Source organism: Arvicanthis niloticus, chromosome 1 (genome assembly GCF_011762505.2).
Source record: "Arvicanthis niloticus isolate mArvNil1 chromosome 1, mArvNil1.pat.X, whole genome shotgun sequence".
In the NCBI taxonomy this organism is placed as follows: Eukaryota; Metazoa; Chordata; class Mammalia; order Rodentia; family Muridae; genus Arvicanthis; species Arvicanthis niloticus.
Window position 1 is genome coordinate 2,964,067 of NC_047658.1, and position 16,768 is coordinate 2,980,834.

The 16,768-nt window shown below is 56.2% G+C and overlaps 2 protein-coding genes and 1 non-coding gene across 7 annotated transcripts; all 3 read left to right on the forward strand.

The window, feature by feature from the left end:
- Positions 1–95: 95 nt before the first annotated feature.
- Positions 96–7,251, forward strand: Trappc6a (trafficking protein particle complex subunit 6A). 4 transcript variants are annotated; one of them, XM_034503669.2, is made up of 6 exons: positions 97–252; positions 5,248–5,315; positions 5,445–5,586; positions 6,097–6,180; positions 6,281–6,374; positions 6,960–7,251. In XM_034503669.2, the coding sequence occupies exons 1-6, from the start codon at positions 169–171 to the stop codon at positions 6,989–6,991; spliced, it is 504 nt and encodes a 167-aa protein (XP_034359560.1). In that variant the 5' UTR covers positions 97–168; the 3' UTR covers positions 6,992–7,251. The 4 variants fall into 4 exon arrangements, with proteins under 4 accessions (XP_034359588.1, XP_034359560.1, XP_034359596.1 ...); XM_034503705.2 differs by having other exon boundaries at positions 5,469–5,586; positions 6,281–6,378; positions 7,086–7,251; XM_034503681.2 differs by having other exon boundaries at positions 98–252; positions 5,469–5,586.
- Positions 7,252–8,611: 1,360 nt separating this feature from the next.
- Positions 8,612–8,736, forward strand: LOC117699633 (small nucleolar RNA SNORA75). Its single transcript, XR_004605259.1, has one exon. It is a non-coding gene; the product is annotated as a small nucleolar RNA SNORA75 (small nucleolar RNA).
- A 508-nt stretch (positions 8,737–9,244) lies between these two features.
- On the forward strand, positions 9,245–16,565 carry Nkpd1 (NTPase KAP family P-loop domain containing 1). 2 transcript variants are annotated; one of them, XM_034503719.2, is made up of 5 exons: positions 9,245–9,588; positions 10,278–10,396; positions 11,327–11,776; positions 13,358–13,489; positions 14,496–16,565. In XM_034503719.2, exons 2-5 carry the CDS (start codon positions 10,306–10,308, stop codon positions 16,298–16,300), a joined length of 2,478 nt encoding a protein of 825 aa, XP_034359610.1. In that variant the 5' UTR covers positions 9,245–9,588; positions 10,278–10,305; the 3' UTR covers positions 16,301–16,565. The 2 variants fall into 2 exon arrangements, with proteins under 2 accessions (XP_034359610.1, XP_076785076.1); XM_076928961.1 differs by lacking the exon at positions 11,327–11,776 and having other exon boundaries at positions 9,248–9,588.
- The last annotated feature ends 203 nt before the right edge of the window (positions 16,566–16,768 follow it).

Genomic DNA, 16,768 nt, shown 5'->3' on the forward strand with positions numbered 1-16,768 from the left:
TGGAAAACGTTAGCTCGCACAGCCAAGGAAAAGGCTCGGTGGGTCCGCCCCCTCGTGTCATGGAGGAGGCGGGGCTAAATCAGAGCACCAATCAGATAAGGGCTGCTTCCCGAGCTGACCAATGGGAGTCGGAAGCGTTGGCTAAGTGCGAGGGGCGCGAGGCAGCGCATGGCGGACGCAGTGCTGTTCGAGTTTCTGCACACCGAGATGGTGGCGGAGCTGTGGGCCCCGGACCCGGACCCTGGCTCGGGGGTGAGCGGCACGCCGTGGCCTCGGGGTGGAGAAGTGGGGTGTGGTCGAGCTTTATGGCAGGTCACTGATGAGGCGGAGCGAGATGACTCGGGACAAGGCGCCCAGTTCCAGCCTGGTCCTGGGGCGCCGTTGATAATTAGGGTAATTGTCTGTTATTGGGCTCAGTTGAGGACTCGCCTCACCACCCACTTAGTGTGCAACTCAACATCTTAATCTCCCTATCCTTCCGTTTCCTCCTTAAAAAATGCACCCTAACATTCCCTGTCTCCTATGCCCCTGCTGCCTGTGTGCTGGGATAAAGTGCGTGCTGATTGCGCTACACCCCAGCACACAGTGAGTTTTTTAGTATGGATTTGCCCCAGTAATGAGTAAAGACCCCACCCAGTGATGTGGAAGGTGGCGCTGGGATCATTGAAATATTGTAACCCATAATAGTTCCTACCACTTATGTGTTCCTTTGTGCCTTCCTGTGTGTCAATACTCCCGTCGTCCTCCCATTGTCTTCCATCCCAGGGAGGTCATGAAGAGGCTGCGTTGCGCTGAGGAACATGCTCTGGGAAGAGGGGAGCCTGCTTCCTCTCTGCTCTCTGTCACCTTGACTCAATAAAGAGTTTAAAATAGCTTTCTGCGAACCTACACAGACATGAGCTTGCTGGGAGCTCTCCTTGTAGCTCCTAACTGCTGCCACTGACTGACTGTACTGGGGGTCCTACAGCTGAGATAACAGAGTTGGGATCGGGGTCTGAGCATCAGGTCTCAGGAATCTCCCTGACTTTATAGGCTACATGGCAGCTTGAACTCTCATGACTTCTGTAGAGACTGCTCTGCTCCCTCTTTATCCTCTCTCGCTTTTCTTCCCTGAATATTCCCCACCCCAACCCAACTCCAGTGCTTCTTGAAGCAGGTTTTCACTCTCTAGCCCAGGCTGGCTTCTGGTGATCCTCCTGCCTCTGCCTGGAAAGTACTAGGATTATGGGCTCTCCTGTGTCTGGTTTGTGTGCTGTGCCCCCAGTGTGGTACAGTTGGCCTCTACATCTCAAAGTGCTGCATCCCTGGAGTCAGGATTTCTCATTTATACACTATTCTACTCTTAAGCACACCATCCTGCTGCCTGTACCTCCCAAGGACTGAAATTGGAGGCAGAGATGGCTTTTTAAAGTTAATTACATCACTAATGATTATTTACAAACTCTTAAAATTTTTCCTAAACAGTATGGAATAACTATATAGTAATTACACTGTATAGCATCATAATCATCTAGAAAGGATTTATAGTCTATAAGAAAGCTAGGGTTTGGCTTAGCAGTGAAGTTCCTGCCTAGAATCCCCCAGTAAGGAGCTGGGGGTGTGGCTCAGTGGTAGAGCCCCTGCCTAGAATCCCCCAGTGAGGGGCTGGGGGCGTGGCTCAGTGGTAGAGCCCCTGCCTAGAATCCTCCAGTGAGGGGCTGGGGGCGTGGCTCAGTGGTAGAGCATCTGCCTAGAATCCCCCAGTGAGGGGCTGGGGGCGTGGCTCAGTGGTAGAGCCCCTGCCTAGAATCCTCCAGTGAGGGGCTGGGGCGTGGCTCAGTGGTAGAGCCTCTGCCTAGAATCCCCCAGTGAGGGGTAGGGGCCGTGGCTCAGCAGAATAGTACCTGCTTACAATCTCACAGCGATAAGCTAGGTTTTATCCTTAACACAACAAACTAAAGCAAGATCTGTGGGAGAATGTGTGTGGGCTATATGCAAACATTCCATTTTATACAAGGACTGTAGCAGTTTCACCTGTAGAGGTCAGGAGCAGGTCCCCAGAACAATGCCTGAGGCAAACCACTTGTGTTGGTTTTTCCGGACTTCGGCTTTGGAAGCTCCACAGGCCCCGAGGAGAATCCAAAACAAAAGCTCAGCCCCTCACCTTGAGGATTGTCCCTGGGTAGGGGCCTGCCTGAGCCAACTGGCCTTTGCTTTTTACAGTATGGCACATGTCCCAGCATGCTCTTTATGGTTTTCCCACCCAGGATCATGTGGTTAGTACGCTCAGCCCTAGAAATGGAGTGACTGGCTGCTTTGGTCTGTTCTTAGGGGCAGTAGGGTCCCTGCTTTGTCTCTTCCAGGAGAATAAGAGACTCAAAGTACTCAAGAGCCTTTGAAGGCTGTGCTGTCCCTATGTCAGTGAGATGGCTGGGGTAAGGGCTGCTTCTGCTGCCTGCTGTCCCAGTCTCTTCCCCCTGCATTCTGTTGTCCCCTCACCCCTGACCCTGCCACTCCAGTCCTTTCAACTCAGCAGATACTTAATTGACCCTTGCCCAGGGACAGGCAGAGGGAGGCCAGCACTGACCTCAGCTGTGTCTCTGTCATCATGTGAGAAACTGAGGCCACTGTATCCAGGTCAGACATCCAGGATGTCCACCCCAGGGACTGTTCAGTCTGTAGAAGGAAACTGAAGCTTACTGATGACCCTTCTGGCCTCTCTGCTGTCTTGTCTGGGCTTCTGAGCCTGCCCTGTATCTACAACCAGGGTGTCTGGGGGCACCTTCTGTGTATCTGTCACTGTTGTGGTAAATATTGAATATTAATTGGGGGTTCCAGTAGAAGACACTTTTATATTTATAATAAGCCTGAGTTGGCACTAGAGCAGGGCTCTACCCTCTGGCAGCAGACCTTTGGAGAACATCCAGAAAGCTTGAGCCATAGACAGTTGGACTTTCCTTGTTTGTCACTGTAGGCAACATGGACACAGGTTTGTTCCTCTGTGGTAGAGCTAGTGTGGACTCTGAGGAAAGCAGTGGCCCCCCAGGGACCCCAGGCTCACTCAGCTCACCACCTGCCAATTCTAGGTTCTAGAGCCTTGGAACACAGCTACCTCTTTTATGGGGTTCTTTCTCTAGCTAATGGTGTCACATTGGCCAGGGGCTGTCACCTCCTCTGATGGACACACATGCTGTGCAGGGTGTCACAATAAGACAAATTGATTTGTGGCTTGAATTCCCCCGAGGATCCCAAGAGACAGTTACTAGGGCTGCCTTCCTTTTGCACACAAAGAAACTAAGACACAGACATTTAGTAGCACCCCCCCCCCCATCTTCCTGATGGACTCCCTACATGTGGGAAGTACCAGGGTGTATCTCAACCCAGGCACTCAGAACACCAGATAACACCAACACAAAGCGACTGATTCAACAAAGGGCTCCCAGGTGCTGCCCTGCAAGTCATGGCGGGGCAAGTGTGTGTGTGTGCGCGTGTGCGCGCATGCTCGCTCATGCATAGGCACCTGTGTCTGTCTTCCGTCAAAGCCAGCCCTTTTCCCCTTGCATGTGCTGGAGGAAGCTAGCACAGCCACCCTCACCATCTTCTTAGAGGAAGCCTTGTCTCTGCGTGTTTGGGAGAAGCCTGGCTCTTCAGTGAAGTGGCTTTCGGTACATTCATTTGTTTTGTAGGGAATGGGCCACAGCGTGAATGTGAAGGTCAGAGGCAGTTGAGACAGGGTTTCTCTGTAGTCCTGGCTGCCCTGGAACTCACTCTGTAGACCAGGCTGGCCTCGAACTCAGAAATCTGCCTGCCTCTGCCTCCCAAGTGCTGGGATTAAAGGTGTGCACCACCACACGTGGCCAGAGGACTACTTCTGGTGGTCACTTCTCTCCTACCATGTGAGACCCCAGAATGCAACTTGAGTCTTCAGGTTTGGAAGCAGGTATCTTTACCACTGAGACATTTTGCCGGCTTGCTTTGATTTTTTTTTTTTTAATTGATTTTGTTTGGTTGGTTGGTTGGTTGGTTTTTTTTTTTGTTTGTTTTTTTTTGTTTGTTTGTTTTTCAAGACAGGGTTTCTTTGTGTAGTCCTGGCTGTCCTGGAACCCACTCTGTAGACCAGGCTGGCCTCGAACTCAGAAATCCGCCTGCCTCTGCCTCCCAAGTGCTGGGATTAAAGGTGTGTGCCACCACCACCCGGCTTATTTTATTTTTTTAAGACAAAGTTCCTGTGAAATTCTGGCTGTCCTGGAACTCACTATGTAGACCAAGCTGGCCTTAAAGTCACAGATATCCACCTGCCTCTGCCTCCAGAGTACTGGGATGACTCAGTATGTAGGCCCAGCTGGCCTCGAGTTTATGATTCTTCTACCTCAACCTCCCACACGCTGCGCTCAGAAGGAGGCCTGTACCACTGCATCGCTAACAGCTTGATCTGAACCGTAGATGCCTTTTACCCAGGCCCCCTCCACTGAGCCAACATTTCATTTGAACTTGGTGGTGCTGGGGTTGGACTGAACACAATTTCTCAGGCTTACTAGGTGAATACCTTACTAGTGAGCCATGCCCCCCAACCCTTTTCTGTAATTGTGTGAGACAGAATCCAGACTGGCTTCAGCTCACCCTGGCTGAGGATGGCCTCATGCCCCTGGTCCTCCCGCCTCCGACCCCCTGATGTTGGGGCTGTAGGGACAGGGAGAGCCTATAGTCTTGTATTTATTTATTTTTTTTAAAGATAGGTTTTGGGCAGGTTTTGGCCTTGTTGCCCATGCTGGGCACAAATACACTCTGTATTCAGGCACGTATGACCTTCCTGCCTCAGCCTCCCAGAGAGTGGAAGGTCTGCAGTGGCACCAGGCAGCTTCTTAACCCTTCTGAAGCCCAGCTGGCCTTAGTTGTCCGTCCATCCCCCACCCTCCTCCAACCCCCCATCCCCCACTACCACCAGGCTGAAGGCAGACAGCATTCCTGTGAACATCTGCAACAGTGTCCCTGCTCAGCCCCAGACTTTCTGCTTCTCTGGTTGGGTGCACTGGCCACTGATGGCCTAGGTGAACTTGGCAGCCAGGCCCCAACCTCACAGAGACAGCATGGGGTTGGGGCAGGCAAGAGGGACTGGGCCCAGGGACTCAGCCTGGGCAGGGGACCAGCACTGCTTCCAGGGATGTGATAGAAGGATCTGGAAGCCAAGCTTTCCTGGCCAAGGGAATTGAGCACTGGGGAAGAAACCTGTGCGGTGTCCTCCAGCGCCTTCCTTTCTTGGCCTTCTAGGGAAAGAAGAAGAGCCTGTCAGTCCTGGAGGGCCTGGGCTTCCGTGTGGGCCAGGCTCTGGGTGAGAGGTGAGAGCCAGCCCCACCTACCTTCTTCCATTGCTTAGGAGAGTGGGCAGACTTGAAGTTGGGGTTCCTGCTGACAGGATGGAGGGTGGGGAAGATTTCACGGGCCCACGCATGTACTGTGTGGGCCAGGCTTTGCTGCACATCCTCATCCAGGCTGCCGCGGGAGACACTGGCCTTTAGGGAGGAGGTAGATGCCCTCAGGTTCCTGTGCAAAGATCTGTGGGCGGCCATGTTCCAAAAGCACATGGATGGACTGCGCACCAACCACCAGGTGGGTGTGTGAGCCCAGCTCCGGCACCTGGCTTCCAGGTTAGGGGCAGTGGAAACTCCACAAGGGCCCACTGGGGATGTAGGAGGCAAGAACTCTTAGACAGCCATTCCCACTTGCCCTTCTCCATGGAACCTAAGGGAGGACCGGACTGCAGCGGGTGGCAGGGCTATTTCTTCAACTTCAACCTGCCCCTCAGGAGTGACCCCTACACAGTGGCTAGTGGCCTCGACATGGTGGTTCTTCTCCCAGCAAGTAGTCCCCACTGAATACCCATGCTGTGCTCATCTCCCACTCCCCCCCACCCACCCCACCCACCCCCAGCACCACATCAAGGGCCAGAGATTCTGCTTCTCCCATCAGCCCTGCGAGGCAGGGACTGTTTCCTAATGCCACATGGCCAGACAGCATGTCCCACATGCCTCCCAAGGATTGGATGCTGGGTTTGTGGGGGTATGGGGTCCTTGCCCCCTGCTGTCAATACCCAAGCCCCAGGCTCTTTTCTGTTGCCAGGGGACCTATGTTCTGCAGGACAACAGCTTCCCCCTCCTCATCGCCATGGGCTCGGGGCCACAGTATCTAGAGGAAGCCCCCAAGGTATTGGGTGAGGGACATGCCCACCCTGATAGGCCTCTCCTGGGGCTGGGGCCTGGCCTCCCCTCTTCCCACACTGTTCTGTCCCCCGCCCCCACCCCAGTTCCTGGCCTTCACCTGCGGTCTTCTGTGCGGCGCCCTTCATACACTGGGCTTCCAGAGCCTGGTCACCGCCTCCGTGGCTTCCCTGCCCGCCTGTAAGTCACTGGGGGACAGGCGTTTTGCTTCTCTTAAACGTGGTGTAGACTTTGGGGCTTCTGCATCCTTGGTCCCTCATCAGTGCAGGGAAGGGGAAGCAGATTACCAAAACTGTATATGACATGGAATTTGAGGCCCAGAGACAAGTAACAGGAATGGAATCATATGCCCAGCCTGTGTCCCTGGGGTGCCTCTAAGAGAAGAAACTGGCACAAGACCCAGTGGGACATCTCATACCCTGGCCAGTTCCAATGGCTCTGAATGGTGGACTTGACACCGGTCTGCTATTATCTTGACCCCATAGGGCACTGCTGGGCCTAGATGACTCCTCTTGACACCCTCCCCCACACACACACACAGCTGTCACCCCTCCCTGCCACTGTGAGGACCTGGGCTCAATGAACAGGACATGTCAGGAGCTCAGGCTAGCCCTCCCGCCTCTCCCCTGTGGTATGGAATGTGGGCCAGTTGGGTGGGGTGGTACCCCTGTGACCCACTCACTGCCAAGGCCACCCAGGCTGTTGGTGCAGAGTGGGGTGAACAGCTAGCTCTCTCACGGCTCTGTCTTGGCCCTTCTGTTCCAGGTAAGTTCCAGGTGGTGATCCAGAAGTCCTGAGGACCCCGGGCTTGTCCTGCCCCGACCTCAGCCTCAGAATGTGGCCCCTGGCCCCGCTGCAGTGCTCACCTTTGTAGGAAGCCTTGAAGCTGAGCTTGCAGGCTCTGGAAGGTCACATGTGCTTCAGACAAGGGAATGAAAAGACTGCGAGGGTCCCGGGAGGTGGGGCTGTCCCATGAGTTCAGAATTGGCATGGAGGGACATTATTAGGGTATCACCCAGATGGCAGATGTTCAATAAAGGGTCTTTATGTGAAAACAGACCTGTGCAGTGACTTATCACACAGCCCTCCACACCCACCCTGTGAGTTCTAGGCACACCTGGCCCCGCTCATGGGGACTCTGCCAAGCAACAAGTCTGGGGCTGCCCCCAGCCCAGCATGTCACATCCTGCCACCTTGTTCTGATTGTATTTGTAGCATCTGGGGCTTAAGCCTGGATTTTGCTGCCCACTGCTGCATGGATAAGCACCCAGGCCCAGGGAGTGCAAACTGAGGTGGCTGAGAAGTAACAAGGGCTGCTGGCTCTTCTGTTAATTGTGTGTGTGTGTATGTGAGTGTGTATGTGTGTGTGTATGTGTGTGTGTGTATGTGTGTGTGTGTATGTGAGTGTGTGTATGTGAGTGTGTGTATGTGAGTGTGTGTATGTGAGTGTGTGTGTGTGTGAGTGTGTATGTGTGTGTATGTGTGTGTGTATGTGAGTGTGTATGTGTGTGTATGTGTGTGTGTATGTGAGTGTGTATGTGAGTGTGTATGTGTGTGTATGTGAGTGTGTATGTGTGTGTGTATGTGTGTGTATGTGAGTGTGTATGTGAGTGTGTGTGTGTATGTGTGTGTGTATGTGAGTGTGTGTGTGTGTATGTGTGTGTGTATGTGAGTGTGTATGTGAGTGTGTATGTGTGTGTATGTGAGTGTGTATGTGAGTGTGTATGTGTGTGTGTATGTGAGTGTGTATGTGAGTGTGTATGTGAGTGTGTTCTGAATCCAGCCTGGTGCAAGAGCAGTTAGTGTTATTAACTACTGAGCCACCACTCCAATTTGCCACCCCTTAAGACAAGGCCTCTCAGGGTGGGACAGATGTGTCAGAAGTTAGAGTCTTTGTTGCTGTTGCTGAGGATCCAGGTTCAATTCCTATCACTTACATGGTGGCTAACAACCACCCATGACTCCAGTTCCAGAGTAGCTGATGCCGTGTTCTGACCTCACATAAACACAAGCAAAACATTTATCCACATGAAATGTGGCAGAAAGATCAGCTCTCATGTAGCTCGGGTGGCCTTGAACTCGTGGTCCTCCTGCCTCAGCCTCCCAAGTGATGACAGATGTGTGCCACAGGCTCAGCTGGGTCCCTGTGAGTAGGGCATCCACCTCTGGGGAGTGTGGTCCAGATGCCATGTTCCTTAGCCTGCCCCTCTCCAGTTTCCCACAGCTAAACTCTTTGTCCCCCAATTTGCATAGTGACCCCTGCCTGGTCAGCTCTACCCTGGTCCCCTCAGGACCCAGCAGCCTGGGATCTCTGCCCCTTTGCTGCACGAGCTTGTGAGCAGGAGCTGGCACCCCGTGGTTCACCTCTAGATACAATCCCTGTCTCCCAGGGGACAGTCCCTAAAGAAGGGGCTCGAATCTTCTCACTGAGCCCCTGTCTGCCAGCCAGTGACAGATTATGGATTCACACGTGAAGAGAGTTCACAGAACTGGCACTTATCTGTTTTGGCAGAGGTATACTTGGCTGCGGTGTGAGACATTCTGAAAAAGAAAAGAAGGGGCTTGAAGGACAGCTAGCAGAAAAGAGACTTCACAGTGGGAGGACGGTAGCCAGGCCCTGACAGCAGGAAGCCTCACCCACCCCCACTCCAGCTGATGTGATGAAAGAGTTCCACAGTTTAGAGTGTTCCTTTGCCCAGCACCACCTCTGTCCTGTTAGACACAGGGCAGGGCCCTGAAGTCACTGCCTGCTCTCAGCTCCCCACTCTGTGTGGTATGGGGCAAGGAAGGGGTTTTGTGTCTCTGAGCCTCAGTTTTCTTATCTGTGAAGTGGGCACTACCACAGCTCTGTGGGTTGTAGTGATAAAGACGGCTACTGAGTGGCCAGGCTCAGAAGCCTCTCCCTGTATGTGCTGTTGCCAGGGTACCATGTGAGGCTCCCACTCCCTGGTAAATGGGTCAGCTGGTGCTGTATCGAAGGGCCAGCCCCAGGCTGGGCAGACTCATCTGTTTGACAACTTCAAAAAGCAGGTGCCAACCTGGCCTATTCAGCAATGAGGAAGCTGAGGCCCAGAGAGATGAAGTCACCGGCCCACACTCACAGCTGGGCCACAGAGGAACTAGCAGACCGTGTCTATCCGAGACTCATTCTGCCTCCTCCCTACCAGAAGAGGTGCTCAGAAGCCTGGTGTGAGGGTTGCTGAGCGCTCTCCACCCCCTCCTGGGTTCATCCTGTCAGGGGCACCCAGTCCTAGAGAGCAGCAGACCGGGCGCCTGCCCAAAGGGCGGGGACACACACAGGAGAACCGGCCGAGCGAGCGGGCGCCACTGGGCTCCAGCCAGGCCTGCGCGCGGGGCCACGAGCAGAGAGCTGGGGCCACGGGGCCACCACCAGGTAGGTACTGAGAGCTCAGGCTGGGATGGGCGCGAGGTTGGGGGTGGCGTGTGGTGGCAGGTGAGGCCACTGGCCTGGCCCCCAACTCTAATCACCCAGATTCTCATCGTCCTGGGCCAGACAGCATCTCTCCCGGCTCAGCTTTGATTCATTCTCTGAACCTGTAACACACGCTGCCCCCCAGAGGCTGCCTGTGACCCCGCAGAAGGCCACCTGTTTCCCAGACGCCCCTTCTCTCCAACTCCTTGTTTAGTCCCCACGTTTGTTTGTTTGCTGGTTTACGCTTTTGCTTTGTGAGAGAAAGTCTCACTATGCGGCTCTTTCAAGCCTCTAACTCCCGGAGGTCCCCCTGCCTCGGTCTCCTGAGTGCTGGGATTGAAGACATGTGCCACCGTGTTGGGCAGTTCCCAGCTCTTAGACTTCAGTCTAGCTCAGCTTGGTGGCTTCCCAGGTCAGGCTGTGTCAGCCTCCTCTGGCCCTCTCCGACCAGCCCCACAGTAACCCCCAGCCGTCTGGCCATTGTCCTTCATGTGACCATGCCACTTCTCGAGTCTGTGCTCACTCCAGTGACCCAGAGGAACCCCCCCCCCATCTTCACTGTGCCTTTTGCCTGTCCAAGGTCATGGGGGCCATCTTAGAACCAGAGAGTCAGGGGCCCAACCAACCTGAACACTGACCCTTCTATGTAGGACCGGGCCACTGAAGTCACGGCCCGCCATGCAGAAGAACTACAATGTGCACTTCACCAAGAATGCCCGGACCCCCAGTGAACGACGCTTTTTGGATCCTGAGTTGGGGCACCAAAAAGGTAAGAGTTAATTTTTGAGGGGGTGGGTTGTGGCAGGAGAGGCAGGTAGGGGTGGCTTGGTGCTGAATGTATGCACAAGGTCCAGGGAGGACCACAAGGAGGTCCAGGTTGTGGTGGGAGGAGTGTTGCAAGTTCCAGGCTAGCCTGGGCTACAGAGTGAGACTGGTCTTACTGAAAAGGGCTAAGACAGGGTCTCATCTGTAGCACAGGCTGGCCTTGACCTAGGTTCAAACACTTCTCCTGCCCCAGCCTCCCAGGAACCTGAGACAACAGGTGTATACCACCTTGCTTGTCTTCTGTAGAGTTCAAAGGTTGAGTGTTCCCCAGGGGTGGGGGCAGGGGAGTCCTGTCTGCAAATCTCCATACTGGGGGGCAGCCTAAAGGGAAGCCATGTAGTGGGAGAGGGAGGATAGCGGGGAGGGGCTCTGAGTATGTGTGAGTTGGTGACTCGGGTTCCCACAATAACCAAGGCAAGTGAGGAGGGGACGGTGACTTCCTATTAAAGCTGTCACAGACTCCTGGGGTCTGGCAGTTCAGGGCCCCCCTGCCTTCTGAGCCCCCAGCTCTTGGCCTGTCCCTCCCTCCTCCATGGTCACCACAATGGCCACTTCTGACTAGCCAGGCTCTCAACCATCCTCACTTTGCAATGGGGTACCCTTTGGGATACAGGAAATTAGTCTTAGGATTTGGGGTGCCAAGATGCACGGACACCTGGTGGTGTCCTCTCTCTGTGCTCCCTGAAAAGCACAGACCCTGTGTGTTATGCCCGTGCCCTCTCCTGGGTCCTTTGACCACTTTTCATTTCTGAGGCCTCTGGGGCTCCCACGGATGCTCCAGTCCAGCCTCACCAAACAGCACAATCTGGTTCAAGCCAGTGTCCCCAGGGGGACCGGGACTCAGTCCCAGTCACCCCCACTTCCTTCCTTCCAGGATGCTGCCGTCAGTGGTACCAGGACCCGGTGGCCACTCACACCTATGGGCCCTATCAGCTGTCCCCCCAGGCTCACTGGCAGCAGACCTACCGCAGCCACCGAGGTGGCAGCGGCTGTCGCCGGTGTCCCCAGCCCCTCATTCTGCAGCAGCGACAACGGCAGCAGCAGCAGCGACAACCCCCACCCCACCCTCCCAGCCCGCTGCGGCAGCGGCTCTGTCCAGTTCGCGGGTCCCAGAAGGGGTCACCCGCGATCGCCGCTGCCCGCATGGGACCAGCCAGCGCCCCGCAGCCTGCCACCTCCCCACCCACAGCAGTATCAGCCATGGCCAGCAGCGGCCCAGCCCTGCCCTCTGCAACCGGCGCCCTGCTGGAGCCCAGCGAGCCCACCGAGGCGCGGCCCCTGCCTGCGCCCGCAGCCTGCGGCTCCTTCACCTCCTACAGCGCCGGTGCTCAGCCCAGGCCTTCTTTCTGGGGCTGCGTCCCTATCTGCCTTGCTTCTGCCTGGGTCTTCTACTCCCTGGCTGGCACTTTGGGCCTGTCCTCACTCTACACACACTCTGGTCCCTGTCAGGAGGGTGCTCATCGCAACTCCTGGGTCTCTGCCTCAACTATTGGGGTCCCTGACTTCCGTGCCAGGCCTGTGTTCAGTGCCTCTGCCCTGTTCCTTGGCTGGTGCCCTGCCTTTGCTGTCTCTCTTCTTAGGCCTCCCTTCACTGGCCCACAAGGCCAGGGAGGACAAGGGGCAGGGGGCGATGAGGACCTGGGGCAGCTTGTTGGCTAGCTCTGATGCTTGGGGGGGGGGGGGGGTTGCAGGGGATGACACAGGTCCACAGGTCGAGAGTAGAGGTTAAAGAACAGGCAGGGACTGTGGGGGAGGGGAGATTACTCAGGGACAGGGGAGATGTGGTCACTTGATATGGCACACCATAGGAAGGCAGCTCACTGAGGAGAAATAAGACAGGCAGGAAAGCGGGGCCTGGGCTTGAAATGGGGCTCTCATACCAGACCTCTCAGGGTACAACTCAGGGTCGTATTAGGCACAGGCACAGCCAAGGAGAGACAAGCATAGGATTGGGGTGTCATTCAGAGAAAGGGGCCAGGAGTTCATCAGGAGGAGGGAGGGACTGGCAGCCTGACCAGGTTCAGGAGTGGTAGCGGAGGTGAGGACACACAGCTGCACAGTTGGGCTGGGATGCCCATTTCATACTGAGAAAAAGAGAGGCTTAGCAGAGTGATATCACCCATTGATTAGGCATGGCTAGGGATGAGGCCTGCCCGAGCAGGTCACTGTCACCTCAGCTCACCTTATCCCAAGCTTCCTCCTGGCTCTGTCACCAGGCACTGACCCATCCTGCAGCCCACTACACCCCATAGGCTGACTCAGCTCCCAGGACCTGGCCCCACCTTTTAGACACCCTAATTCTAGGTGCAAGAAGCAATTCTCAGGGGACAGCGTGCCCCCTGCAGAGGGGACATTATGGTGCTTGTGCCTGAGTCCTCTGGATGAGGAACTTTTCCTAAGTGGCCATTGGATACAGGGACATTGACCAGTGTCCATGACTCTGTCTCCATGAGTGTCTTGTCACAAGAAGAGACAAGAGGCCCACGGGCCTCATCTCCTAAATCCCCATGAGGAACAGAGCAGACCTGGGAAGTGGGGGCGGGGAGGGGGCTTTTGAGGGTGTGACAGTGCCTTGGCAGCTGAGGGCATTGTGCTCCAAGAAAGGCCCATGGGATTTTCCTAGGAGAAACACAGGCGTGCAAGGGGCTGAGCAGGCCTAGAGTTGTAGGACCAAGATAGCCAGATCCCATAAGCCTCTGGGCGGCAGAGCTGGGGACAGCACAGGGCCAGAGCCTAGAGGGAGCAGAGATGTCCTTCCATGTAGGAGTTTGACCTGGGTCACCTTGGAGATTCAGGGGGTAGGATGCTGGGGCCAGAGCAGGGCTGAAGGCATGGTGGACACATGGGAGGAGGGAAGGTGGCACCCAACCAGTCTCATTGACTCAGTTTCCCTTTCCCACCCCAGACATCCAGACAGAGGATGATGTCTACTGCAGCTGTCTGGCTAAAACTCTGTGTCACGTGCCTGTCCCCGTGACTGTGGGTTTCTACGCTCCCTTTGGCTGCCGTCTTCACTTGATGTTGGATAAAATCATGAGTGAGTATCTGCGTGTATTGAGCGTGGGCAGGGACAGGAAGCATGGTTTCTGGTCCCTGCCCTGTTCTCCAAGTCGCACCCGTTCCCTGTCACCTCCATCCCCACCAAATCCACTCTGAAGAACCTTCCTGAAGTACACACTGGTTCCACATGGCTGTGCTCAGTCATGGCTGGAGTTCAGCCCCCCTGACTGTTCCTCTCTGTCCCCGTGCTGTGACAAGGGTGCCAGAGAGAAAAGGTCAGGATATAGAGAAGGATGTTTCTGAGTTCCAAGCCTGGGCTAGGCCATGGGCGAGATGACAGCCCTGCTCACTCATCACGGGCCTCACATCCTGCCCCAGAGCACTCATCACTCATTGTTCAGATACCACCAGTGCCTCCTTGGTGTTTGGGGGATCCAGGAATGACCAAGAGGACAGCAAGAGCCCCACCCTCCCTGGAACACATGTATGTGTCTTCAAACACCAAGAGTGGGAGCCTAGTCACGACAGGCTCCCTGGAGGAGGGGCAGTCAGCCAGAGAAAGACATAGGCTCCACTTGCTGCTTTGTCCATTCCCTTCCCACATTTCACACATTCATTCATATATCCACTCATTCATCTTGTGCCTGAGCATTTCATCCATTCATCCATCCATCCATTCATCCATCCATCCATTCATGTACCCATTCATCCCTCCATCCATGTATCCATTCATCATCTTGCACCCAAGTATTTCATTCATTCGTTCATCTATCCATCAATATTCTTGTACCCGGTCATTTCATTCATTTATTTATCCATCCACTCACTCCCGGAATGGCCACAACTTAAGGTCCTGGCTTTCTTGTGGTATCCAGGCTGCCTCACTCTCTTGCCTGGTCCTGGCTCTTTCTGCCTCCCTCCCATCTTCCTCGAGGAGGTCCCACTTTTGTCCTCGACCTCCTCCAGGCGTCCCCCTTCCATCTACGTGTACCACCAGCCTCTTCCCGTCCATCTCCACTGACGCCTTTTCTCCTTTCCCCCAGCGCTGATGCAGCAGGAGGCGGCTCAGCGTGAGAGCGAGGAGCTGCAGCGTGTGCAGTGGCAGCCACGGCGCGTGCGCGGCTGGGGCGTCCCGCAGTTGCTGTGGTTCCTGGTGTTTCTGCAGCCGGTGATCACCGAGCTGCACCTGCGGCGCAGGAACGTGCGCTTCCTGTTCATCCGCTTCAGTGCCTGGCAGTACGCGGGCACCGACAAGCTGTGGGCGGGGCTGGTGACTACGCTGTGCGAGGGCATCCGCCACCACTACGGCGCACTGCCCTTCAGCGTGTACTCCGTGTTGGGCAACAAACCCTGTGGCCCGCGCGATGGCCTCTGCCAACGCGAGTGGCACTGCCGACGTCGCGTGTGCTTGGCGCTGCTGGCGCTGTTGGCCGCTCTGTGCCTGGGCGTGGGGCTGCTGTACCTGTCGCTGGGAGGCCATGCGCCGGGCCACGGAGAGCGTGGCGTGCTCAAAGCGCTGGGCGGCGCGGCTACCACGCTGTCTGGCTCTGGGCTGCTCATGGCCGTGTACTCCGTGGGCAAGCATTTGTTCGTGAGCCAGCGCAAGAAGATCGAGCGACTCGTGTCGCGTGAGAAGTTCGGCAGCCAGCTGGGCTTCATGTGCGAGGTGAAGAAGGAGGTGGAGCTGCTCACCGATTTCCTGTGCTTCTTGGAGATCTACCAGCGACGTCGGCTGCGCGTGGTCCTGGAGGTCACTGGGCTGGACACGTGCTATCCGGAGCGCGTAGTTGGTGTGCTAAACGCCATCAACACTCTGCTGTCCGACAGCCACGCGCCCTTCATCTTCATCCTAGTGGTGGACCCCAGCATCCTGGCAGCGTGCTTGGAGAGCGCGGGTAACATGAAGGGCACAGCGGACAACGGCTACCTGTTCCTCAACCGCACGGTCACGCTTCCCTTCTCGGTGCCGGTCATGGGCCGTCGCACCAAGTTGCAGTTCTTGCACGACGCAGTACGCAGCCGGGACGATTTGCTGTTCCGGGAGTTAACGGTCAAGCTGCAGGCGCAGAGCCCCGGGGATTCGGGCGCAGGCGAGGGTACGCAGCTGCTGGCGGTGGAGACACAGGCAGACGCCGAGCGCACGCAGGGCCGCGTGGACGCGGAGGCAGCGCGGCGCATCCAGGAGGCGCTATGCTGTCTGCACGACGAGGGTGACTGCCTGTACGAGTACGTGCCCGACAACGTGGTGTCCATGCGGCGCATCGTCAACACGGTGCCCATCACCGTGCGCCTGTTACAGCAGCAGCAGCACCAGCAGCCCGACCGCGTAGGACCCACACCGCGCCACGCAGTGGCCTGGGTCGTGCTCGCCAACCAGTGGCCATGTCGCCTCAGCTGGGTGCTGCAATGCCTGGAGGACCGGCAGCAGGCAGGGGGCGCACCCGAGGGGCGCGCGCGTCTCTGGGACGTCTTCTGTGACAATAGTCGCGAGCTGCACACCATGACTAAGGCCTTGCAGAACGTACTGGACCTGGATGGCGACCCAGAGCTTTTTGAGCGCTTTCTGGGCACCGATTTCCCCTTCACCGTGGCCGAGGCGCAGAGTTTGCTGCGCTGCACAGTCAACCTGGACCATTCCATCCGTCGCCGCATGGGCCTCATCAGGGCCGTCAGCGCGCTCAAGCCTCCCAGCCCGCCCAAGTCCCCATCGCAGGATGGTCCCCAGGCCAGTCCCAAAGCCACTATCGCGGCAGGCACGTCCCAGGCAGGCCAAGGATCAGGACACAGTAGAGAGGCACATCAGACCCGGGACCGGACCCATGGGGGCAAGCCAAGGCCGATGGCCTAAGTCCTTTAATTTCAGGGGTGGAGAGGCCGTTTGGGTGCGGGATGGAGAGCAGTAGCCACAGGGGACAGCAACATCCCGCCTGCCCTGATGAAGATGTGAGGGCAAGAGCTGGGTTCAAGAGCAATGGGGTATGGGATGGCCACACACCCTGATGACTTTGGAAACCAAAGGGCTTCCTGGAGTAGACAGCTGCTACACCAGTGTCTGAGCGAGCGGAGTCGGGTGAGGAACATGGGAATCAAAGAAGCAATAAAGGAAGCTGTGGAGAGCCAGGGCTGTCTTTCATGTCCTGGATTTCTGGCTAGGTGAGGATGCCATCCGACCCACCTATTTCCTCCTCAGGGAGCCAGGCCTCTGAACTGCATCCTGGCAACTGAAGTTGGCATCCCAGGTGGTAGGAGGCTTGCGGGGGTGGTGGGTGAGGCTGCGGGGCAGGGATGATGAAGGGCAGACGCCAAGATGACTCAG